This window comes from Periplaneta americana, chromosome 4 (assembly GCF_040183065.1).
Source record: "Periplaneta americana isolate PAMFEO1 chromosome 4, P.americana_PAMFEO1_priV1, whole genome shotgun sequence".
NCBI classification, from domain to species: domain Eukaryota; kingdom Metazoa; phylum Arthropoda; class Insecta; order Blattodea; family Blattidae; genus Periplaneta; species Periplaneta americana.
In genome coordinates, this window is record NC_091120.1 from 167,400,795 (window position 1) to 167,428,225 (window position 27,431).

The window sequence follows — 27,431 nt, forward strand, 5'->3', positions numbered from 1 at the left end:
ATACCCAACATTTATCAAAAATGCAGTGAACATACATGCATACTACTGTTTAGGTCCACTGAAAGAGTTCCAGGTCCCCTTGGAAAACAGTCCAGAAAGTTACCGTCACTGGGCTGGCATTGTGTAACAGGCTACATGCTGAGTCTGATTTTCAGTCCAGACTTAGATATACAGTCAACCAGTAAAATTATAAGAATATTATGCTATCGGAAGTACTTCAAATCTTCAGAAAGTGTTCAGTGTCATTCTGAGCTCCTGACTCGTGAGTAAAACAAAAGTAAGTTGAGAATCTTAGCTTCCGTTGTTCAAAATCCAAGTATTTTTTTAAATTAAATTACAGGTCCAATTTCCAGGCATCAAGATGATTTTTTTAATTCTTCCCAGACGATAATTCGCGGATGCTCGTGTAAAGGGGGTTAAGTCAAATTGTAAGATATGTGAACTTCTCTCCTTTGGTACTGAACAAAACCCTTTTGTCACAAAATACGGAGTACTGTAACTGCATCATGGATGGAAGAATGATTTAACCCCTTTAACACAAGAAAAAAGTAATTGTGAAGAGTTGAAATCTGTACTTATCCCAGTTTAGCGAAATCATACTTAACATCCTTTACACGAGCACCCGCGAATTTAACCCTTGAAAATGAGGACATGTCTGGGAAAATGAGGATGTACGGTAACCTTAAATGTGGTGATTATAATAATTACCGGTATTAGACTGAGAATTTATATACACTAGTGTCGTGCATTTCATGGTTTATATTCGGTTCAAGTTTGTCGAGCGTGACAAGCACCGAAGTCTGTTTTGAAGAAGTGGATCTGTCTTGCTCGCTTGGTCTTCCCCTTCTATGATTTGTGCCCTTTAAGTTCGCTGGCCTCTCCTACACTCCTCTCCCAACCCTTCATGCGTTTAGCAGAGTAAGGATTTTAGAATAAATCTTGTGAAGTTTCATTTAGATGCAAGGACAGATTATTTTTATTACAAAAATATGATTAAACTTCGACAGAAATATGCATACTTATACGTACATCACATTATGTTTTTAAAATACATGACAGTTGTTACTATACCAATTACCGAAAGAAAATAGCTATAATTACATCCTTCACATAATATTCAAATAAATCACAGTTGTTCGGTACCGGTAACAATTTTTGTGCGATTATATGGATGATGGAAGTATTACAGGCACTATGTTCGATTCAAGTTAGTCGAGCATGACGAAGTTCGCCCTGCAGAAGAAGGCCTGTCGTGTTTGTTCTACTTTGCTATAAAAATATTGGCTGTCCTCCACTCCCACCCTTTCATAGTTTAGCATAGACCTTGCGATTAGTTTTCATATAAAATAAGACGAAGTTTGTAACGTCTTGGTTGCCTCTCTCATGTTCGAACATTGCAGAACACTATTTTAAACCACTTGAGCATATATCTTGCGATTAGTTTTTTCATATGGAATAAGACGAAGTTTGCATTGTTTTGGTTTCCTTTCTCAAGTTTGAACTTTGCACATACTAGTCAGTACTTTGAACATAAATATGTTTTGTTTAATTTATTTATACGTATATTTGTATGAATGTTTAGTCATATTAATAACGAGAAGAATTACCTATACGAGCCTATAATGGTAGTAATTGAGACGCAAGTATGTTTGTTTATGAAACCGAGCACAAGCTCGTTTCATAATTTTCATACGGGCATCTTAATTACCATTATAGGCAAGTTTCATACGACTTTTTATGCTCGACCATATTTCTAACTTGACCAGCCTCATGGTCTAGTGGTCAGAGCTTCTGGCTATAGTTCATGAGGTCCCAGGTTCGATTCCCGGTTAGAGCACAGGAATTTTTCCTTAAAGGGGATTATTCCTGTGTTTGTCCATGGTCTGGAATTTAGGTTAAGTTTAGATTTAAGACCTCTCCTGGCAATACATTATCATAATCATCCTATCACATCATCGGGGTAATGTAACTCCGCCTTCCAGGTGCCCCAACCTCAGAAGTGGGTTACAATTAAGCCACAGCCAGGAGAGAAGACCAGAAATGTCGGAAAGACAACCTGGTGGCATTGGATAAAAAAAAAAATACTAATTACTATGTGTAACTTCGCAAGATATGTGCCTGAAGCGTAAACGTGCAGGGAGAGGAAGAACTAAGAAGAAAGGCACCAAACATATGTAAGGAAGGGGAAAGAATGAACAAACCCAAAGGAAGCTTCAGTTCTACAAAGACTCGGCAAATATGAACCGAACATAAGGGCTCTTACCGGTTTTCAATGGACTCGGTTATTTTGGTTTACATGCTTCACTTCCACATACTGTTGGGATGCCCATGGAGTAGGGCGAAGTTTGTAGTATCTTGCTATTCTCTCTCATGTTCGAACATTGCACGACACTAATATAATACACTGTAAGCTAAAATGATATCTAGGCCTACTATATTTGGGTAGTTGTGTTGTACATTATGGTCGAGAAAGCAGGGTTTACAATGCTACGAGATTTAAATCTTCCATCTTTATCTAATAATACCTAAAGGAGACATGTAGTCACATGTAAACCATGTGTCGAACGTATTACATTTGCAAGTTGCCGTTACAGCGGTTATCAAGAGACTCAGCATTTAAATTTGCTTTGTCTTCTTTAAAGGCCAGACAACATGCTTTATGCCGACAGAAAATACAAGGGATTGGGACTATTTAAATCTAGCTGGGAAGCTTTTTTGCAGCATATCAATGCATGTCAGACTTTACAACGATCCCAAAATATCCTTGTCAACGCTTGTCGCAACTTGTCTAGTGAAATTGGGGTTTGTTTAAATAAACTTGGACTTCAAAACATCTCTTCTGATTCACTTCAAGTGAAAAAATTGAGACAAGAGCTCATGGAGCGAGCATTTCAATCTTGGTGCTTTTTAAATCAGAAAGGGAAAGGCGTCATCCTCTATAAGGAGTTCACTCCCACCAATAAATGGATCCAACAACCTGATCGCCTCACTAGCAGTGAATGGAGACTAGCTCTTAAAATGACAGCTAATGTTTTTCCACTGCGTGCTATACCAAGAAGGTCCCGAGACGGAAACCACTGTCATCGTTGCGTCAGTGAGATTGAAACTCTTGGCCACATTTTGGGTGCCTGTCCTTTCAGCGAGACACTGCAGAACTCTAGACATCACAGAATCACGTCCATGATTGCCGAAGCCTTGAGGAAGAAAGGTCTCACTGTGCACGAAGAAGTCCATGGCATCTCTCAAGAGGGATCCTGTCGGCGAATTGACATGCTTGCCTTTCCACCAGGCTCTACATCCGCCTACATTATCGACCCAACTATCAAGTTCGAGGCACAGGAACAACAGCCCGCTGAAGTTCACGCAGAAAAATGCAGGATTTATGAGCCCACAGTTCCATTCTATTTGGAGAAATATCACCTCACCTCCATTGAAGTAGTTGGGCTAATGGTTGGCGCTAGGTTCACAATACCTCGCCTCTTTGTCACTTTCTGCAAGAAGTTCCAGCTGAACAACGACTTCATTCGTGATGTTTCCCTTACTGCTATCAGAGGATCACTTGCCATTTTAAATAACCACATGTACTTTCTTTTCTAAAGAGGAAGAACTTTTGTTTGAACGGCTAATCCGTTTGTTTATTATGTTTAGGCCTGTTATATGTATGGTATTATCATTCCTGTACTCAATTTCCCCGTTTTGTTCGTTCCCCACATTTCTCTTTTGTGGTCTGTTTTTGTTTTCACTCTGTGTGTTATGCTTTGTCCAATGAGGCAGTCCCGTTGTTGAGAAAGCTGAAAGAGTGTCTTTCTTCCCCATTATCTTCAACACTACAGCTAAGTATCCAGAAATATCTGGTATCAGATGCGTATGGGGGCGTGGTTAAATATATACAAAAGCAGCAAACTACTTCATAGTGTATATAAATACTCAGTATAATTATTATATTTCAATAACATTCAGCTCTTCCTTATTTGTAACCACATAAAACCGATTTTCATTTACATTGTGTAAATCCATTTATTATGAACTTCTGGACTATTTCCCTGTCCGGACAAATGTCCCCAGTGGACAAGTGCCCTGCTTATCAGTGGACCTGCTACTTCTGATATCTCTGCTTGCAACACTGAATGCATCACATAACCCAACTTCAAAAACTCTGACAGGCAACATAAAATCACCTAGAGCAGCCTAAACTGATTGTGCATTTTTGTCCCTATACTTACCAGCCACCATTTTGCTCTTCTCCATCACCTGTTTAGCCAGGATCTGGTTCAGCTGGAGCAAATGCTCTCTCTGCTTTTTCTCGGCTGCTACTTTTTTCTTCAGCGTTGATGTTTGTTCTTCCTCTTCTTTTTCTATACAAAGACATGGTTTCAGTATACGATGCTTACTGAACAAAATGTTATGTAGCAATTCTCATCAAAGTTTAGCAGGTACAGAGTGATGGAAAAGTTGCACGCATTTCAATAAACAATTATATTTTGCTAGGTTAATGCACAAAATACCCAAAATACAATAACTACTAACAAATCAAATCGTGTTACTGCAACATATGTTCGAAATGGCCTCTTTATTCACAAGTGCATGCATAAGCTCTTTTACCATGTCTGACTGGTTTACTAGAACATGTCAAATACAGAAGATCTCAGTATGCCACATATACAGGAAGTTCTTATCAAAATTATAAGGAAGTTTTACAGTCGACTTCAAAGAAGCCCAAATTATTTCATTAAAAGAATTGGCGACTATAATGTAGACGACTTCAGACTGTACAGAATGCCGAAAATGGCTACTTTTGATATTGGGTAATAATCTAACTGGTGGTCTTGTGATACAGTGTAAGGAAGCACAAACAAATTTCCAAACATTTTCAAGGACATCAACGTCTTCGAATTTGTGCGAAGAAGAGATTCTGTGAACTAACAACACAAGAAACAACAGGACTCAAGAAGTCCGATACTGTATCAAAATACAAGGGGGAAAAAAAACCGGTTGTTTTGATTGCGCGACTTTTCCATCTCTCTGTATAATTTCTAACAAAAACTGCCAGTCAGTGGTAAAAACCTTTGGATTCTGAAGCTGTGATGGAAGTCGTTTCTGACAACATCTTTCTGATAGCTTCGGCCTTCTTAAGACGATGCAACTGTTCTTCAGCAGAAAGTTCAGGTGCCTGAAAAAAAAAAAAAAATATATATATATATATATCACTTATCATTTAGTGGGAAACAAGAATTCCATTTTGTCCACATGATAATTGTTTTTAACGTCTTTTTCTGTGAAAATTAATTAAACAATTTATAACAATGTATAAATAACAAGACATTCTTTTGATATTTATTGCGTATTATGGTAATGATTTTCTCTTAATCTGTTATTTAACAACGATGTACCAATACAAGGTTATCTAGCATCAGTGATACTGGTAGTAGTGAGATGGTATTTGGCGGGAGGAATCCAAGGATTCACCGTGAAATTACATAACATTCGTCTTATAATTGGGAAAAAACACGAGAAAAAAACCAGATAATCAGTCAACACAGGATTCGAAACCATGGCCGCATCCAAACACAATCTCGAATGAGTTCCAATCATTTCCTTGAGATGATGATAATGATGGTGATGATAGTGGCGGGATGGTGTTCATGGTGTTAATGATGACGACAGTGATGATGATTTAGAAGAATGCAAAGAAGGAAGAATGCTAATGGAGTTGAAGCAACTCACCTGTTCTGGAATGTATCTCTCAGGTATAACAATCTTGTTAGGGGTTCCCAGAATGCTGTCTATCGTGTTCTCATTGTACTTGAAATCTTTGTGGCTCATTGTGGACCTGACGACATCAGGGGCATTGAGTCTTGGGCGCAGTGCTCGCTCCATGTCAAGGTCATCCCGTGACCTTGCTGAGCCCTGAAAATGAAATGGCAAATTACAGCTTTCAGTCATTTCCCTGTGCATACACGTTTCTTACATAACTGTGCTTCTGTACAAAGTTATAGACTATATTTTCTCTGTTTCTGCTTGCCAGTTTATAATATAAACATATCTTCTTCACAGACAAAACGAAAATGTTCAAACTATAGGAAAGAAAAATCGTAATAATATCCTTACAAAGACATGTTCAGTAGCAATATAAATTCAAATTGCAATACTGCTAATATATTAAAAACATTTTACAAATAAGATTTTTTGTAATTAGAATAATAATAATAGGTACCAAACCTAGGGAATTGTGTAGGACTATTTAAAAAAAAAAAAACTACAAATAATGCACATGACTTGTCAGTACATTTTTTTCATTTATAAACTTTCTCGTATGTAATCGTGAAAACTTTGTAACTAATTCAACAGTTCATAGCATAAATACGCGTCAAAAAAGTGTATTTCATACTCCATCGGTAAGTCTATCGTGCTATCAAAAAGGAGTGCGTTATATGGCAGTAAAAATGTTTAATAGCCTTCCTATGGATATAAAAAATCAAAATCAAAACGTAAGATTATTTAGGGCCGAATTAAAGAAGTACAGTGGACTCTCCTAAGTGTGACTGAACAGAATTGAAAGTTCAGTCCAATAAGGGTAGTGGGTGTGGCAGGAGAAATGAATACAAATTCTTATTGGTTATCCATCAACGAATACAGTACTGTACTTGCATTTCTTGCCCGTCCCAAGACTTGTGTACACATTCTAGTACCACAGTTCCGTCTCACAAATGGCACAATTCTCAAATAGAAAAAGAAGAGTTCATTAATTTAAAATCAGTGATTAAATATGAATGTCCTAATCAATAAAATATTCTGTTTTCCTTTAACGAAAGTATCACTATAACACACAGAACCAATTCCCATTCAAATCACAAACCCATTTCTTAGTCCCCATACAGGGGTGTGTCTAATTTTCCTAAGTAAGTGGTTTAACTACAGGATGTCGAACTTGTTTTCTGTCGAACTTAAGAGCTTCCATTGTACCTAATCTTTCATGTGTTCTATTCTGTAGGTGAATTTATGACATTTAACAACACTGATATTTCGACAACAGATGGGAATACTTGGGTGAATGACGTAAGTCAAGTACCTACTGTTGGATAAATAATAATAATAATAATAATAATAATAATAATAATAATAATAATAATAATAATAATACATCTTGATTACACAACTTTTAACACCGCATCACTTCGGAACATGTATGGTAAGACTTTCCTGTGTTAAATTTCAACGTACTGTACCTCATTTACATGTATCGACCTATTTATGGGTCATCTTCAGAACTGGTAGTTGTTGGTCTTGGCACCACTTGTTCTGTTTCCTGTGAGGGTGTGTTCCTGTGGTATAGTGTAGAGTCAAAGAGTGTGTGTGTGTTTTGAAGTTGAGTTGTGTGTTGAGAATTTCGTGGGGGTGTGTTTTTGTGTGTCTGTATAATTCATATTGTTCTAGTGTGTTTAGTTTCTGGCTTTTTGGTTGGATGTGTAGTATTCCCATGTCTGTGTTGATGTCTCTGTGGATGTGGTTAGCATTTGTGATGTGTTCTGCATACGTGGAGGTGTTTTGTAATTTTGTTATGGCTGTGATGTGTTCTTTGTAACGTGTTTGAAACGATCTGCCTGTCTGTCCTATGTAGAAGTTGTTGCAGGTGTTAGATTTGAGTTTGTATACGCCTGTGTGGTTATATTTGTTTGTTTATGTGTTGAGATGTTTTTGTAGAGTGTTATTTGTTCTGTATACGATGTTGTAATTTAATTTCTTGAATGAGGTTGCAATTTTGTGTGTGTTTTTGTTTTCGTATGTTAGTGTGATGTATTTTTTTGTGTTCTTGTGTTTGTGTTGTATTCTTATGTTTCTTGTGATTATGTTTTGCCTTACGTATTATGTTGTCTATTATGTTAGGGTTGTAACACAGGAAAGTCTTACCATACATATTCCGAAATAATAATAATAATAATAATAATAATAATAATAATAATAATAATACTTATTTACTTACTGGCTTTTAAGGAACCCGGAGGTTCATTGCCGCCCTCACATAAGCCCGCCATTGGTCCCTATCCTGAGCAAGATTAATCCAGTCTCTACCATCATATCCCACCTCCCTCAAATCCATTTTAATATTATCTTCCCACCTACGTCTCGGCCTCCCCAAAGGTCTTTTTTCCTCCGGCCTCCCAACTAACACTCTATATGCATTTCCGGATTCGCCCATACGTGCTACATGCCCTGCCCATCTCAAACGTCTGGATTTTATGTTCCTAATTATGTCAGATGAAGTATACAATGCGTGCAGCTCTGTATTGTGTAACTTTCTCCATTCTCCTGTAACTTCATCCCTCTCAGCCCCAAATATTTTCCTAAGAACCTTATTCTCAAACACCCTTAATCTCTGTTCCTCTCTCAGAGTGAGAGTCCAAGTTTCACAACCATACAGAACAACCGGTAATATAACTGTTTTATAAATTCTAACTTTCAGATTTTTTGACAGAAGACTGGATGACAAAGGCTTCTCAACCGAATAATAAGACGCATTTCCCATATTTATTCTGTGTTTAATTTCCTCCCGAGTGTCATTTATATTAGTTACTGTTGCTCCAAGATATTTGAACTTCTCCACCCCTTCAAAAGATAAATTTCCAATTTTTATATTTCCATTTCGTACAATATTCTCGTCACGAGACATAATCATATACTTTGTCTTTTCGGGATTTACTTCCAAACCTATCTCTTTACTTGCTTCCAGTAAAATTCCCGTGTTTTCTCTAATTGTTTGTGGATTTTCTCCTAACATATTTATAATAATAATAATAATAATAATAATAATAATAATAATAATAATAATAATAATAATAATAATAATAATAATAGCAGCAGTAGTAGCAGCAAACCCATCACCTTTGGCTTATTTGAAACCACAGAGCTTGAAGTCAGTGGTAAGCATGACAAACACCCAACCACTGAGAGCACTTATAGATTTTACAGTAAGAAATTTAACTGGTTTAGAGTATAATAATTGTTCTGACTGCTATGCTAGTGAATGCAAAAGCAATGTCCTACAAGTGCTATATGAAGCAACAAGCATCACAGTGTACCATGATCGGAGATGTGGAGGTCTCGATGTCGAGCAACGGTCTGCTGCTCGAAACAGTGTGGTGTCTGCGCTTCTCCTTCGGGACAGCTCTCCTCCTCGGCTGGTGCTCCACACTGTGTCCTGACGAGTCCCTCATCGAGGACATCTCCATCACTATCGCACGTGCAGCTTCACTTTTAAACACCGGCGATAATTGAGGCGACACGTCTGAGCTCCCGGGACTAGTCATAGCATAGTGGTGCGAGACGGGCTCATCGTGGCTCACCCCGAACAACTGCTCGTGTGCGGTCAGTGGACGGTTCGGGTTCAAGCTGGGACTAATGGCTCTCTGACTGCCCGTGCTCTCTGCACTACTGGTGCTGCCACCACTGCAGCTTTCAAACTGTGCATTGCATTGCATGGCAGGGAACAGAGCATTCCAAAATAAAAAAGCATGCCAATAAATAAATGACAATCATGCACATATGACAGTAAAAAAACAAATAAAATGAAAATTAAAATATGAATATTGTTTTTATGAATAGTGAACTACAATTATTTAATACTGTACTTAACTTAAATGCACAACAATCATTTTGTATGTAGTAATAATGTATAACTTCCGTGAAAATTATTGCAAATTCATAGAAAAGACACAGTAACAGATATTTATAGTTTAACATTCATATGTTATTAATAAAAAAAATTAAAATCAGTAAAATATATTATTTATATTTCACTTTCTTATCTGAGGAAATGACTTAAACCTGATATATCGATAGGATAAGATTCAATTTTTGTAAATAATATTTGCGTATTCCATAGAATTTTTCAAATAGGTGGTCAGGTATGAAATGGGTATGGATAGTATCACAGAGGCTATTTCGGTAAGGAAGATTAAATATTTAAGTTATATTATGGAGAAAGGAGAAAATTACCGGTACCAGTATACTGAGGAAAAAATGTGTAAAATTTTTGCTAATTGGCTAACAGAATTAGTATACAATGTGAGCAGATTAGGCACAAATTGGTTATGGCGAGAAATCGAACTAAATTTAATATGTAAAATTATGAATGAGAGTGAGCAATGATATAACTAGACTGAAATGTTCATTATAATTTAAGCAGATCACAGTCATTAATTGATTACTGAGAAATGAAAATCTTATGGGGACAAGAAGAATATAAAGAGTTAATTCTAGAGAAGAGTAGTTGGGCTTCGCATGGTGATGAGGTTAGGAATATGGAGAATAGAGAACAAAAGGTTTATGAGAAGGTTTATGTCCATTGTACACAAAAAAAAGAGGAAGCTATAAATATATTATTATCTTTTCCAAAAAATGATAAGATAAGAAAGTTATTTATTGAAGAGTCAATTCTAAAATTAAATTTCAGCATAGCTTATAAGAAATTATGTAGATCGCTTAAAAAAAATGGAGAAAGTATGAAAATTTTTATATGCAGTGAAGAAGAAATGAGAAGAGAAAATTAAGTCATATGGAAGTATATCATCCAGACGTTTGAGATGAGCAGATCATGTAGCATGTATTGGCGATCCAGAAATGCATATAGAGTGTTAATTGGGAGGCTGGAGGGAAAAAGACCTTTGGGGAGGTCGAGACATAGATGAGAGGATAATAGTAAAATGGATTTGAGGAAAGTGGAATATGATGATAGAGACTGGATTAATCTTACACAGGATAGGGACCAATGGTAGGCTTATGTGAGGGTGGCAATGAACCTCCGGGTTCCTTAAAAACTGTAAGTAAGTAAATAAAGAGATATATCAAAAAAGAGTAAAATCAAGCCTTATATTTATCTAAGATGAATAGCATAATGTTAAAAATAAGGTGCCTGCCTCGAAAACAGAAATATGACAGAACTGCCATTAACAGATAAAGTGGAACTTGTGTATGTTTTAATAATAAACTTTATATTATTATTAATATTCATATTTCACTTTCTCAGATACTGTACCTAATTTTTTCAAAGCAAATAAAATATTAAATCACGCAATATAACAATGTTAAATCACTTACACTGCTCCATTTATAATCTGCATAACATTGCTAACAAATATAGGCCTAATAATGAGATATAAAGAAACAAATGAAAAGTGGCAGCATTCGATTTCTACAAAAAAAAAGTGACAGGGATTTATGAAATTTCTTGGATTGTGTGGTTGGGTAAGGATGGATTTAAAGATTACATAAGTTAAATATTACTATGAGCAGGATGAGTACACCCTTCCAATAATTAGATAATGGAGCGAGATGGAGCATGTGGGAAATCTCTACGCAGATTAAATAGAGAATGGAATGAGACGGACCACACGGGAAACCACAAGGCATGAAGTTCATCTTACATGTCTGCTTCCAAGACTCCACGAGTGACATCACAGTTTACAAAAAGAAAAATTATAAACAAATAGGGTAAATAAAACTTTTCATGTCAGAATGTTACAATTTTTTCTCCTTGTAGATTGAATATGGTCGTTTCACGTCAAGATTCGTTCGTTTATGATAAATAAATCATAGTGTACTTCAAATGAAGTTTTAACCAATTTACCTGAGTCAAAGAGGTTCGTGACATTGACCAATAGGAAATATGAAACATACTTTCCACTATATAGGGTGTTTCTAAATTAGACCGACAAATTTTGGGATCGGATAGATAGGCCTAACCTTTTTTTAAAACACTTTTTGTTAAGGAACAAATTGGCTGCACGTTCAAATTGCTAATTTAACGCTGCAGTTAGCATTTTTGCTTTTCTATTTTTATTGTTTGTTTCTGTATTTATGGGTGAAATGAAATACCTGCTAACATTAATGATCTGTTTATTAAATCCATTAATTAATTTTCTAATAACTGAGTACATCAATCTCGTTCTGTAATATTGCTCCAGCTAAGACGCCTGCTGATCCGGAGTTGAGCTCAGGCGTGGGATTGATCCCCGCTTGGACTGAGTACCTGGTTGGGTTTTTTCCGAGGTTTTCCCCAAACGTAAGGCGAATGTCAGGTAATCTATGGCGAATCCTCGGCCTCATCTCGCCAAATACCATCTCGCTATCACCATTCCCATCGACGCTAAATAACCTAGTAGTTGATACAGAATTGTTAAATAACTAAGTAAAAAAACATCGCCCAATTAATGATGTAAAATTATGTTGCACTGAAACGAAATGTCGCAGCCCAATTGTCTCTTAATAAAAAGTGTTTTGAAAAGGATTATCTATCCAATCCCGAAATTTGTCGGTATAATTTAGAGGCACTCTGTATATATGTTTTAGTACTGTTACCCGTAAAGACCCGAAATTTATCAAAACCAGTTTCAACTAGTAAAAACTAGTTCAAGTAAATGTAGGTACAGTAGGTAGAAGGGAATTTTCGTAAGATCTAGAATCAGTAACAGGTTAGGTTTGGTTTGTTTAGGTTTTTGTTTGGTGTAAGTCCAAACAAACCAAACCTAACCTGTAATTGACCTAGATCTTACGAAAACTCGCTTTCTATCTATCTATATTTTTAAAACTTTTACTAGTTGAAACTGGTTTTGATGGATTTCAGGTTTTAATGGTAACAGTACCACATTACAAGAAATTAAAGAATAAAATTATTTCCAAAAATAAAAGGTCGCAGTAAAAATTGTGTCAGGGGACAAAACACGACAACTGCATGCTGATGTGTACATTCAATGAGCAAGCTGCACTCACCCGGACTCTATGGCGGTTTATCATAAGATTCCTGAGCACGGTGACACTGTCACTGCGGGGGGATGGCACGCGGACGGGTGGCAGGGGTGGCACCACCTGCTGCTGCTGATACCCTCCTAGGCGCTCTCGCTTGCCGAAGCCTCGTGGCAGTGACATGGAACGTTGGAACTGCATCATCACTGGATCATCTTCTGGAGTAATTGAATCTCCTGAGAACTGCTTATCTTGAGGCTCCTCTTCCAACACTCGGCCCAGCTGCTGTTTCTGTGGAGTGCAAGTCACGAAAGGCATTGAATTTCCAATCTGTTAAGAGAGGACACACAACTTTGAATTCTAAAAAATTGGTGAAATTGATATATTTTTTTGCAATAATTAATAACTCTGTAACTTTGAAATTTTATATGCTCATTATCTCCTGACCTAGTTGCCTCATAAGTGGTGCTTTCTTGGTATCACTTGTGAGAGTCAGACCTATCTTCGGACAGTTGACTAAACAACAACAACAATATACGCTATTTCTGAAATGTTGTAGCCTATACACTATTTTTAGATTTAGTAAAACTAATACTGTTGCAAATAATAGACAATACAAAATGGCAGCTGCAATTTGTGCATTAAAATGTCGTTTGTCTGATACAGTGGCGTACACAGAATTTTGTCAAGCGGGGGAGGTGGGGTCCTTATTAAAATTGTTTAAAATTTACATTATCGGTATTTTAAATGTTGTGTCCATTATTATTATTATTATTATTATTATTATTATTATTATTATTATTATTATTATTATTAAAAATATGACCTGTCAAATGCACAAAATGTTAAATGAACGTTTCACAAAAAAAGTCAGGACTCAAACTAACAAATGGGTGAATACAGATCTTACAATGAGTTTAAAATCGACAATGCACAATATTTAATGTAACTGTAAAAACAACCTTCTCAATAATCACAAGTTAAATTTCATATTGTGTCGGCTTCATTTTATTACAAGGTTGGTACTGGCGCTCCAATATAGCTCAATGGTTAGAGCGCTTGGTGCATAGAACCAAGGACCCAGGTTCGATCCCTGGTGCCAGAGCGAATTTTTCTCCTCTAACAACAATTGTTACCGTAACAGATAAATTCTGTAGGACAAAAAATTAATCTTTATGTAGATTTTTCGGCCAACAGTGCATATACCTACCGTGGAATCCCGGCCACTAAGTCACTCAGTTGAGTGCGCTCCTTGTATAATGGCAGTTGACTTTATATAACATGTCAACATATATGTCACATGAAGTAAGGCCACAAGGGAAAAATACTAGAGGAGAGAGGTTCGATCCAGTGCTATGGATTGAACTTCGGCGTAGCACAAAGGTTAGAGCACTTGGTGCATAGAACCAAGGACCCAGGTTCGATCCCCGGCACCGGAGCGAATTTTTCTCCTCTAACAACAATTTACTCGTATATGTAATGATAATAATCTATATACACATTATTATATATTTTTCATTATAAAATATTTTTTGTGGGTTAACCAATGAAGCTACCATAAATGCATTGTTACATATAAAGACACTCTAGCAAACAATATTCATGCAAATCTTCATGCGAAATGGAATAAAACTGTAACGTATGCAACATTTTCATGTCTAAACATGTAAAACTGAAAAAAAAAATGACCTATCTAGATTAAGGAAGTGCTTAAATTGGACGGAGTTACGCAATAATAGACCAACCGACAATTAGAAAAAAAAAAAAAGAGATATTTGCACAAATCTGTTGATGGCAGGCTAATTTAACTCGGAACAAATCAATAATGCAAGATCTGAATTTTGCTGCTATTTATAAACAAAAATTCGTTCATTGCATAAAATTCATTTATTTATTTTGGTTTGAAATATTAATTCAACAGCTGGTCTCTTATTAAAAATCGGTTAGCCTTTTTTGGTATTATTTGTGCTATTTTTTGTAATAGTATGAAAGTTATAATACTTCTTGCATAAAATGTTTTATAAAAAAACAGATTTATTTCAATAGCAAGTATCTCAAAACAGGTTTTTGGCGCTTGGTCTCTTATTACATAACTCCGTCCAATTGTTAGTCATGAAAGATTTAAAAAATTATGCTGGACTTTTAAAAATGGCTATGTGCGAAATATTTTAGGCCAAAAAACCCATTGTAGTGTATTGTATATTTATTTATAAACAACGAAATTTCGAAATTTTTGTCATTTCTGCCTCAAAATTCAGTCCCAGGAGGCACAATAGACTAAAGGATCTAATAATTAGTCACTGGAGAAATATCTGTCATGTACATTTATAACTCACCTCTATTGGATACTGAGAAGTGCCAATGTCACCATCTTCAACAATAGTGACTCGTTTGCCAGTGGTTGTTCCGTTGGTAATAGGAATGCCAATATTGCCACTCCTATCTCGATCCCGTTGTCTTCTCTCTGATTCCCTCTTCACAATGCGAACTGTTTTGATTTCCTGTTGCTTCTCTCGAGGTATGATACCTGATCACATACAGGGTACAAATTAGTGACATAAAGCATGTGTAAAACATCAAATAAGTTATGTGTTACTCGTATTTGGAGTGCTATGCATAAATGGGTCCAACAGTGTAGGTGAGCTTTCAAATTCTTCGTATTAATTTGCCCTAAAGATGGAAACTGTATACAGCTCCGAAATGTTGAGAATGTTAAGTTCATTCTAGACACATGATGGAAAATTCAAAAGTCTGCTTCTAGTAAATTAAATTAAATTTTGAAACAGTTAAAATTAGTTTTACAATTTCCTTATATACTCATATCGGCCCTCCCAAGTACTAACATTGTAACTCACTTTTTTACATTTTTCAGGAGGTGAAAATGAAGTTTTAAAATGATCGTGTAAATTAGTGTATACAGATATGTAGAGTAACAATAAGATTTTACATAGAATTGGGAAGGTTTAGAGCTATACAATGATAGTACTGGGAGAAAAAGAAACAATTTAAGACCATATTAACTAGGACAACTCAAAACCACAAAAAATTGAGTTACAATGTTAGTACTTGGGAGGGTCGATATGTTTATCACCTAATGACATTTTTATGGTTAATGTACAGCAGACGAAGTCTCTTTTTTACAGTAACATAAACTTAAGAAATTTGTCTAAATATACCGGTAAACATAAATATTATATATTTTAAGCAAAAAACTAAGATCAATAAATACCCTTCTTTCCTGATCAAGCAAACATTTTACTTCACTTAATCTTAACATTTCAGTTTAAGAGGGTTCGCAATTGCGTCATCTCTGTCATGTTAAATTTGCCTTACTTCATGATCCATTTTCTCAGTACGTAAAAGACCTGAAAATTTATTAGGTCTTAGACCCTACGATTTGCTTTGAACGAGACACGAATCAGGCACTGCAGATAAATGATGACAAGCGAGCTAAATATGTACCTTATCTTCCATACCTCAGTGAAAAATATGGCATTTGCTTTACAACTGGGATTTTACAGGCTTACTATTTGGATTGTTTGGGTTGTTTACCAAAATTTACATGTAATATGCTTAAATCCTTTAAAATTCCCTTTTATGAGGTTCAGAAGATTGTGATGGAAATTCTGAAGGCTTCTCTTCAAATTCTACACTATCATTTATATGTCAACATATACATTTTTGTTTTAATGTACTAATCAAATAATTATTTTACTCGCTTCATTTTTCTTTATCTTTTATGTTTGTTAATTCCAGATCCCAGTGGTCAACCTCACTTGAGAACGGATGATTTTAAACAAAACAGCATTGTTCTAAATCTTACCACGACCTTTCTATAATATTATTGAAATTATGTGAGATAATCTCTTCAATAAAATACTGTAAATTAGAAAGATTATTATTCACTTCATAACTTTTTTTCTTTCTTTTTTCCTCCTTCAAAACATTGGGTAGGTATAAGAGGAAATTCCGGAGTTAAAAATTGAGAACAGTGAGTAAGATACAGTGCCAGTACATGTGGTAAATTGCATTATTACATGTTTTGACAGAAGCTGAGAAAACTGGATATAATTTAACATTACAGAAATAGTGCGTCCAACCCCTAAAATTATTTATACCATTTCTTACTCGTTAGGACTGCAAGCCACTTTGCAGTTATATGATCACAATGCTTACTTTATTATTTCACTAACTTATTACATTGACTGCAGACTGCCACAGAACTTGGACCCTGTGGTATGTGGTTATTAGTTGCTGATGGTAGTGCTATATACCATGAGCTCATGATAGCTCTTAAGACTGGAGTTGAGGAATCGTGGTGATGCCTACATGGAAAAGTAGAAGGATTCTGTAGGCTGCAGGGGAGTTCGGGGGCAGCCTGCAGGGGGCCTTATGGCATGCACACGATTTCATTCTGGATAGTATAATGGGCCCACCCAAGCGGCCTATGTTCGAGGGCAATCCCGAGTCTATGCCCCTTCTCTGAATAGATAGATTGAACTTAATAATATTTAAAATTATTGTATTAAAAATGAGTTATGATAGTTTAGTAGAAAATCAGTTCCAAATGGAATAAAAATACTCTTATGTTGCTAGGAATAAATATTACAATTAAAAAAAAAGGAAAATTCGAAATTTTTTTTTTCATGAATACTGTTGAAAATAGAATCAAATTACAACTTAGTTTGAACAGCATTTCCAAACAAATTTCGTATATAAAACACAAAAAGAAAGAAGAGTCTATAAATAATAATAATAATAATAATAATAATAATAATAATAATAATAATAACAAAAACAACAGCTTCAAAATGGTTCGATAATGATATTTGTGCCAGAGAGAAAGAAGTAATGGAAAAATTCACGAAAAGAATGATTGTTTACACTGAATCAAAATATTTAACAACTCTGAACATAATTTAATAACCAACAAGAATGTTTCAAAATGCGTTAGTTCACAGAGAAATAAAAAATTTGGAGAGATAGTAAATTTTTTACTGAGAAGTAAAATTAATTAAATAGGAGGTAAAAACTACAATCACAGACAACATACACAAACATACATGCAAACATTTTTTTATTTACAAACTAAGTCACCTGAAATCTCAGTCAGCAGTTGATGGTTATGGATAATATCGTTCCTTTGTTCCTAGGTATTTAACTATCAACCAAACATGCTGGCCCTCACATAGTGTAGTGGCAATATAGTTGATAACAGAGCCTGATAAATAACTTCCATTACATCCACTTTCAAATGAGAATTTGACGCAATAAATAAAATCCTTGTTGAAGTTGCCACTAACACAAACTTCGTCTTGCTGATACTTTCAGCTTCATTTTGTTTAAAGGACTCACTTGTATTGAAGTATTAATTGCTCAACAAGGTTCCTTTCTAACTAGAAATAATTATAACCATTACGAGCCCTCTCTGACCTACCCAAGTTATTATCTCGCTTAGTTGTGTGGCAGCATAAATTAAACACATTATGCTTAAATGGTTCATTTGCATCTGCTAATAACAGTGACCTCAATATCATCATTACAACATGCTACACAGAACAGAAAGGGACGAGACTGTTAGCAGATCGCACACTGGCTGTTATCAACGAGGTTTGTATAGTGGTAACGTATTTGATTAATAGTTTTAGATAATTAGTTCAAGAAAGAAATGAAGGCTTTATATTTTGTGACTTTCACAGAAGGACAATGATTTCGTACCAAACCATTTTGCACACTACTTGTTTCAAATCTCTTCTATTCCAGATTTCTTCTTGCGTAATTTCAGCTCTTTTATTTTTACTTTACTCTCGTAATGGTTAGTATTACATTAATTTTGAAAATTAATTCATAAAGAAATCTTTCATCTTTAGATGATTTCAATGCAATCATTAGACTTCGGATTTTAGGTAGAAGCATATTTTAATCGTTAGAAGATAAGTTCATAAAAACTTGCAAGTACACATTTCATATAAAACTATACCTAAAATTGATATTTTAATAGCACCTAAAAATGCCTATTTTGACCTATTAAGTATGTTTTATCTCTAATAGGTCAAAACACCCATTCTTATTTCGAAAATTTGTTTTTTAAATTCGAAATGGGTTCCTGGTTCTGTTGGAAAAAAAATACCGGTACAGGATAAGCTGGAGCAAGTTCTGCAGAGAAATGTAGGACTGAAGGACCTGCGTACTGCTTCAGATATCCTAGCAGGGAAGAACACGGATTTACAATGTAACATTCCTGTCCAACTAGTGTCAAAATTGAAATGCGCTCCTGTTACTTCAGTAGATGTGAAGCGTTCATTTTCAGCATACAAATTGTAGTGTTGAGTGACAGAAGGGATTGCTTTTTAGTTGAAAATTTACAAAAAAGTATTAGTAATTTGTTGTGAAGCTAATTATGGACATTAACGGACAAGGCTTGGTAAAAATTGATTATATTTAACTTGTTTGTGTACTGAATTTATATCTAACTTATTTTTCACATTTTTTAATTGTTTAGTTTATGTATAACTAAGTAGTTAGATATTTGTTGTTCTTGTGCTTTTAGTAGTGGTAACAGTGTATAAGCATTTAAAATTATTAAATTCTAGAAGTGAATTCCCGATGGTTTGGAACATGTTTTTAAAGAAAACATTATTTTCTGTTAGAGCCTATTTTCAATTCTTTAGACTATTTCCTACACTTTTTAAGTCTATTTTAGGCACCTAAAATTACATTTTAACGACCTAAAAATCCGTACCCTAGCAATCATAATTTTAGTGATATTAACTTCTTGCAGAAAAATAAAGTTTCTATTGTGCTCTGTTTTGTTACTGGTATGTTCATTTTGCAAAGCAATTCGCATACAAGTATATGGGGAGCATCAGTTCAAATCGTATTATTTCCAAGAGACAATTTTTTTACGAAAAACTGAATTACACATAAACTAGACAAATTTTCATTATACTACACACAACCATTTTTAAGCATTTGCTTCACGGCTTACAAATATGATGACTTGAAACGATCAGACTTCACAGCATGAAAGAAATTATAAAGTAAGAGCAAATGGTATCAAATTCAATTTCTTCCACTCGTGGAATTAATAGGTTTTTAAACGATGCTCCTCTAATATTTTAAGTTAAAATTTTATGTCTTAAAAATTTTCGACTGAAGTATGAATTCATTAGCAGTTATTTATCAGACTAACTGTAGTAACTTTCGAGGAATATCAATTTTGTTGACGTCGTACAAAATTTTATCCAATATTCTTTTGAGAAGATTAACTCCATATGTAGATGAAATTATTGGGGATCATCAGTGTGGTTTTAGGCGTAATAGATCAACTATTGATCAGATATTTTGTATTCGACAGATAATGGAGAAAAAATGGAAGTAGGTATAAGGGTACAGTGCATCAGTTATTCATAGATTTCAAAAAGGTATATGACTCAGTTAAGAGAGAAGTTTTATATAATATTCTTATTGAATTTGGTATTCCCAAGAAATTAGTTCGATTAATTAAAATGTGTCTCAGTGAAACGTACAGCAGAGTCTGTATAGGTCAATTCACTGTGGACTAAGGCAAGGAGATGCACTATCACCTTTACTTTTTAACTTTGCTCTAGAGTATGCCATTAGTAAAGTCCAGGATAACAGAGTGGGTTCGGAATTGAACGGGTTACATCAGCTGCTTGTCTATGCAGATGACGTGAATATGTTAGGAGAAAACGATTAGGGAAAACACGGGAATTTTACTTGAAGCAAGTAAAGAGATAGGTTTGGAAGTAAATCCCGAAAAGACAAAGTATATGATTATGTCTCGTGACGAGAATATTGTTCGAACTGGAAATATAAAAATTGGAAATTTATCCTTTGAAGAGGTGGGAAAATTCAAATACCTGGGAGCAACAGTAACAAATATAAATGATACTCAGGAGGAAATTAAACACAGAATAAATATGGGCAATGCCTATTATTATTCGCTTGAGAAGCTTTTATCATCCAGGCTGCTGTCAAAAAATCTGAAAGTTAAAATTTATAAAACAGTTATATTACCGGTTGTTCTTTATGGTTGTGAAACTTGGACTCTCACTTTGAGAAAGGAATATAAGTTAAGGGTGTTTGAGAATAAGGTGCTTAGGAAAATATTTGGGGCTAAGAGGGATGAAGTTACAGGAGAATGGAGAAAGTTACACAACATAAAACTGCACGCATTGTATTCTTCACCTGACATAATTAGGAATATTAAATCCAGACGTTTGAGATGGGCAGGGCATGTAGCACGTATGGGCGAATCCAGAAATGCATATAGAATGTTAGTTGGGAGACCAGAGGGAAAAAGACCTTTGGGGAAGCCGAGACGTAGATGGGAGGATAATATTAAAATGGATTTGAGGGAGGTGGGATATGATGGTAGAGACTGGATTACTCTTGCTCAGGATAGGGACCAATGGCAGGCTTATGTGAAAGCGGCAATGAACCTCCGGGTTCCTTAAAAGCCAGTAAGTAAGTAAGTAAGTAAGTATGATTATGAACATAACGATTGTCATTATTTGTTTGCTACAGTGAGTCCTAATTCTCTCTCTCTTTTTTTTTTTTTTTTTAACTAGCTAACTGTACGAAGTACAGATAAAATATTGTGATGCTATAACAATCCATTTCCGAAATTTTTAGGTATTTACACATCTTCAATTTCTGCTCGTCTGTATGCAACCTTTCTGCCTACATTATTTGGCGGATTTTGTTCATACTTATGATCCACGAGTCAAGTTATGCCAGAATTGCATAGAATGATTTCTTAAGAGTTGGATTTAAAAGATAATTTTCTTGAATTTATCGCGACAAAATAATGAAAAATGAAATAGTACCTACGGTATAGAAAGTATGTCTAAAAAATTACTTGGTTTACTCACAGAACCTGACAATAGTTGTAGATATGGTTTCTAAAGCCTGTTGCTAGCCACATCGACAAGCTAATGGTTGGTGGTTGGTACAGGAGTTTGATTATATCAGCTGTAGCAAATGGTATTCTTCTTTATGCTATTGCATGTTGTAGATACTTGCTTAGGTGTTGGAGCAATTGGAAAGCTCATCAATGGAAATTTTGTGGCTTTGCAAAAGAAAGGTAGGCCTATTTGTAAGAATGATATAATTAGTAGTTAGACTGATTTTCACTTAACGTGGTAATTACTGGTATATTTTAATTAATAATGATAATAATATGTTAAAACTTGTTAAATTAACAATTTTAATAATATACAGTCAACTCTGGATATAGTGAACTCGGTTATAGTGAACATTTGGCTATAGTGTACCGGTACCTAAATCGTTGGTCCCGACCTGCATACATTAAAAAGTACATTAATATTTCCGTTTATAGTAAACCCTCGCTTCGGTTATAACGAACCTTAAAAATTGAAGTTACAAGAGTTGTATCCTGACAAATTCTTATTTGAAGTCAGACCTTCTTGTATAAAATTGAAAGAATGTGTTGAGAACAACATTCTAAGTTTCTTAATCCTTCAGTCAAAGGATAAAGATAGGATTAGTGATTCTAGACAATGAGCTGTACTGTAAATCCAGGCAATGCGTGACGACCTTGTCTCACTCCACCATCGAAGGGTTGCCATTCTGTTCTCAGGTACACTACTCTACTGTTATTTCTAATTCTCCACCGTCAAAGGATTGCCTTTGTTCTCAGAAACACTTCCATTTTGACAGCATCGAAACAACGGAAAATGAAATTACCTTCTTTCATTAAAAGGGGATGGACATTATGTTCAGAGCATAAATGAAGGTAAGATTCCGATGGCTTTCAAACTCCATCAACCCCTTCCCAGTTTTCATCAAGTGCCCTGGGAAATTCCAAGGCTCAGTACGCAGTCACACCATAACAGTGTTTGTCATTTCTACCTGATCAGTCTGTTTCTAGTGTTCGAACAGTGAATGTGTTGTATAAAAATGTTGAAGCGTAAAGTGGTTTCTTTGGAAGATAAGGCGAATATGTTGTTGTTGTTTTCTAATGCCAGGTGAATATTGTAAGTGACACTGAACGTGGTCTTCCACAAGTGGACGTGGGTCGACAGTTTAAGTAAATGAACTGTGAGTAACAGTATACAGTGTAATCCATTATACAAAAATGAAATATTTTAATTACTGTATAGCATTTTACTTTCTTGTTCACAATTTAATTCATTTCTGTCATTTAAGATTAGGGGAGAGACACTTCGGATTTAGTGAACCTCGGATATAGTGAACGAAATATGCTGGTCCATAAAGGTTCACTATAACCAGAGTTGACTGTACTGTGTTAACTATTTAAACTTAAGAGATATTATACCTTTGTGACTATTTCAGAGCAAAGTCTATTGTTTCTATTTCTGCTGAGAAGTTTGTGTTACATTCTCCAGCTGGAATGTAGTGAGAGAATAGTGTTCTGTAAATCCTGGCTCCAGTTCCTCCTTTGCTATCATGGAACCATCAGTGTAGCTGTGAAGCCATGTGTCAGCTGGGAATATTCTGGTTATGGTTTTTAATGTCAACAGTTTTGGGTTTTCTGGGTTGGTTTCTTGCCTTTTAATCCTTTCTATTAATTTAAGGTATGCTTCAGTCGATAGGTTTTTGAAGGACTTTCCTGGTTTGCAAATAGATTCCACGTCCAGTTTGATTTGTAAGCATTGGAGAATGTCTTGTGGCGCATTTAACCTCACTTGAGAACACAAGATGGAAGTAAAACCTCTGAATATTGCGATGATATCCTGCGACTTTTGCACGTTGTTTCTAGTACGTACTCAGTGCAGCAATGGAATTGCAGGGAATTAAATAATGGTTATTAAGGGACATCTAAAACAATAAAACAATTCCAAATTATTTCTTGGGCTGCCTACTGGAATAACAGTAGCACACACCTGATTTTGTTCACGAGCTGTCATTGAGAATGATGGAAAAGATATATATGACAATATTTCAAGAAAACCTTCCCTGTCATCATCTTTGTTTATCACATATTTAATTAGAGCCAGAGTCTTCCTCTCCAAAAGCCAACGTTCTAGGTGATCCCAATGTTAATTCTGTTCTACACGTAAGGACAACAACTCCAATGAACAGGAAAAAGGTGAAGAATAATTACTGAATGATTTTTGTGCTTCGTACACTGTATTTAGAAAGAGTTTGTAAGTGTTTAAACATGCACTTACCTTAACGGTACTGAAATGTCATTTGCCATATACATTAGTTGTGCCAGTTCACAAACATGCATACATACAGACAAGTTCACTATTTTCTCATGTTGTTTACTGTCTTTCAGAAAATCAGCTTATAAGAATTCCAACAGCTTTCCCAAAACTCTTATGAGAAACGTAACAGGTGAAGTAATTCTGCATGCAAGGAACAATTATGAATGTGGTGGATGCATACAGCTCTCAGCTTCTTAACATAGCAGCAGGGGCGGCCCGTCCTTATGTGCTACAGTGCTACAGCACAATGATAATTTTTGCTCAAATAATGTATTTGTAATATAGTGGCCACGTTCAATTAGTAGGCTAGCGGTATCAAAGAGGACGGAAGCTTTGTAGTTTCAATAATTTTAATTATGTCGCGCTGTCCATTGTCGTCAAGTCTTTTGAAGGCCGCTCCAATACTCCTCGCGGAGTGTATGGACGGAAGCTTTGTAGTTTCAATAATTTTAATTATGTCGCGCTGCCCATTGTCATCAAGTCTTTTGAAGGCCGCTCCAATACTCCATGTTATATTAATATATAGCAACAAACAAGACGTGACAACGTCGCATTTTCATTTTATTATCGGTGCATGCAATAAAGACCTACAAATCTTAAAAGGAATGCTGCTGCCTAATAATTAAACGAGGCTACTATACCAAAGTATTTAATCTGTCATTTGACAATTTCCCGTGGTTATGTTCATGATGCGTTGTAGAGTGTTTAGTCTTCACTCTTCGCTCTTTGGTGCCTCAGGGGGTTCGTTGTGCTACTCAGAACTCCACATGAGAATACCAATTATGCGCATTTGCGAAGCTGAAATCACTGCTCTGATTGGCTATTTTTACGCGGGAAAGTGCTGTAGTCAGCTTCGGCACTACACAGCTTGGAGATTGCAAAAGTAAAGCATAATGAAAGAATGCTTGTTTGTGAAGGAACTCGGAACTATTTACAATGTATTTGGTAATTCAAGTGTCCGACTGCTGCTGCCATCTACCTGTTGAAGTTGCTGTCAACAGCTATACTATGCTGAACAAAGAGTGTTCCAGATACAACTTGGATTTCTATACGGAAGACCTGACTTCCGAAATATAGATGGCTGTTCAATTGTTACAATACATTGTTTCCAACAATTTACAGGATCCATTCTGTGAAGTAACGAAGTTGTTAAATATTTTGGTTACAACACCAATGATCACTGCTGAGGCAGAAAGGTTTTTTTATTGCTTGAAACGCATAAAAACGTTTTTAAGGAACACTATGTCCCAGGATCGTCTCACTGCTCTTGCAATACTGTCAATAGAAAAGAGTATGATGTCCAAGATGGAAGGGTTTAACACTAAATGACAAGTTCTGCAGTACGAAAGAACGTCGTATGGACTTCATATTTCATCACTAGGCGAAACTCAAATTAAGATAAATACATATAAGTGTAGGCCTATACAGTAGGCCAATATAGAAATTGTAGCACACTCATTATTTTGACCACCAGCCGCTACTGCATAGCACTAAAAAAAGTATGAGTGATCAGTCAAGTCATATGCTTCAGATGCTTTATCTCTCAGGGTATACAAGGACCTAGAAACTTCCCGGAAGATCACTGCTCTTAATGTACTCAGCACATTGGTGTTCTGCTCAAATATAATTTCTTTTTCTGTTACTGACATATTTTAAAGATTTACATAACAGAGAGTCATTGCCATTCTACTCTGTGATCGATTTTAGGAGGCTTCGTGTTATTTTCCTTTTTATCACATGATAAAGCTAATAAATTTGATTCTATGTGCATAAACTTGCCTTATTCCCTTACCCATGGCCAGTGGCGTAGCCAGCGGGTGGGCCAGGTGGGCCCAGGCCCACCCAAACACCCAAAAAATACGCGAATTTTTGCGTTTTTTATGGAAAATACTCAACATTAAAACTAAATCACGGATCCAGAGCAGTAGTTACAGTTGATAACATTAAGGTAAGAAGTCAAAAATGCGTTCATTTCTTCAACATCCAATTTAACTGTGTTGGATTGGGCCTAAAAAAGTGTCTGATAGTGATAAAGAGAAGGAAGCTGTGGAGGCTACTGAATTGTTACATCAGCAAGGAAAATTTGACACCTTATTTTATTTGGTATGTTTAGACGATATTCTTGCTCTTGCAAATTCATTATCGGAAGCACTTCATTCTCCAAAAATGGATATTAGTAAATGTTCGTCCTTCATTAAGGCAATGATATAAAACTTTACAAAGCTCTGAAACGAAGAAAAATTCGACAAACATGTCAAGTACCAGGCTTTGTAATCTAGCAATTCTATCCATTGAGAGGGAGAAAAGTTGGGATTTGTTGAAGGATCCATCATCAGCAATCGCCAGATTCGTTGCTAGGAAATCTCGACAGCTCCAGTTCACCTTATGAAGCGTTTGTATAGGTAACTTATGCCTTGCATGGCTGTTTATCATAATTTTGCATGTTATTAAATAACACTTCCGAGAATGAGCTCAAGAGAGTTGACGGCAGCGGCATTATCAGGAGATGGGTCAGGTACTTTTTAAATCCAAAAAAATTAATCTGGCCCACCCAAAATAATTAGTCTGGCTACGCCACTGCCCATGGCCCCTCAGAAACATTAAAATACTACTACACTTGTAGCTGTAGGCAAGTTGGTAGACTGGTATCATGTTAAGCACAGTTGGTAAAGCAACAGACCCTGATTGGAATGTCCCGAGTTCGCATCCAAGTGGTGGCAGATTTTTCTCATCATCAAAACTTCCAACATATCTCAGGGATGTAATCAGTGTCTCCTCAAATTGAGTACCAGCTTTTACTGGGGGTAAAATGGCAGACAGAGCATGGTGTTGAGCACAGCACATTCTTCTCGTGCCAAAGTCAAGAAAGCCTGAGAGCTCTATCTCCATGTCTCCATACACTACACAGCATCAAGGGATTCCTTCACCTTACCTGATTACGTGGTCATTCTACGACCTCCTTCATTGGGATCATATTATTTCTAAGATCAACTTAACACGAAAGAAACAACTGTAGAATAATTACTGTTGTAATTTTGAAGGTAATGTGTGAATAGAAGTCTACTAATAGTTTAGGAGAAATCGCTGAACACAACGAGTCAGGCAGATGGAGTGGTGAAGACTCAATTTACAGTTCAATTTGGCAAGATTTACTGAGAAATGATATCTGTTCGTCCATTTAACACAAGAGCAGTTATTTTCTATATTCTTCATTACAGGGAATTTCAAACCTCGATACAACAATTTTCTGGGGACTAGGAAATTTTTATTGCTATATCAGCATTATTGTTGCATTGATATAAATTTTACTTATATTCTGAAAGATAATATAGTGGTAATAGAAGTAAGTATAAAACAGCATTATACACTTTGAAATAATATTCATTCACCATTTGATTATCTATGTGCCGTACAAATTCATGAATGAAATTTGTTTAAACAAAAGCCGCCCTAAATAAGGGTTCGATAGAGCGG

General features: G+C 35.6%; 1 protein-coding gene across 10 annotated transcripts in view; it reads right to left on the minus strand.

Annotated features, from left to right (window-relative positions):
• Window positions 1–27,431, minus strand: part of kmr (kramer) — a 1,522,801-nt gene that overhangs the window by 15,677 nt on the left and 1,479,693 nt on the right. For 9 of the 10 annotated variants that reach the window (XM_069824286.1, XM_069824284.1, XM_069824281.1 and 6 more), the window contains 6 exons: window positions 15,075–15,265; window positions 12,766–13,029; window positions 9,078–9,458; window positions 5,725–5,907; window positions 5,065–5,170; window positions 4,224–4,355 (listed from right to left, as the gene is read on the minus strand). In XM_069824286.1, the coding sequence (XP_069680387.1) occupies window positions 4,224–4,355; window positions 5,065–5,170; window positions 5,725–5,907; window positions 9,078–9,458; window positions 12,766–13,029; window positions 15,075–15,265 (1,257 nt within the window). The remainder of the gene's footprint in view (window positions 1–4,223; window positions 4,356–5,064; window positions 5,171–5,724; window positions 5,908–9,077; window positions 9,459–12,765; window positions 13,030–15,074; window positions 15,266–27,431) is intronic. The other variant, XM_069824289.1, reaches the window with a different exon arrangement.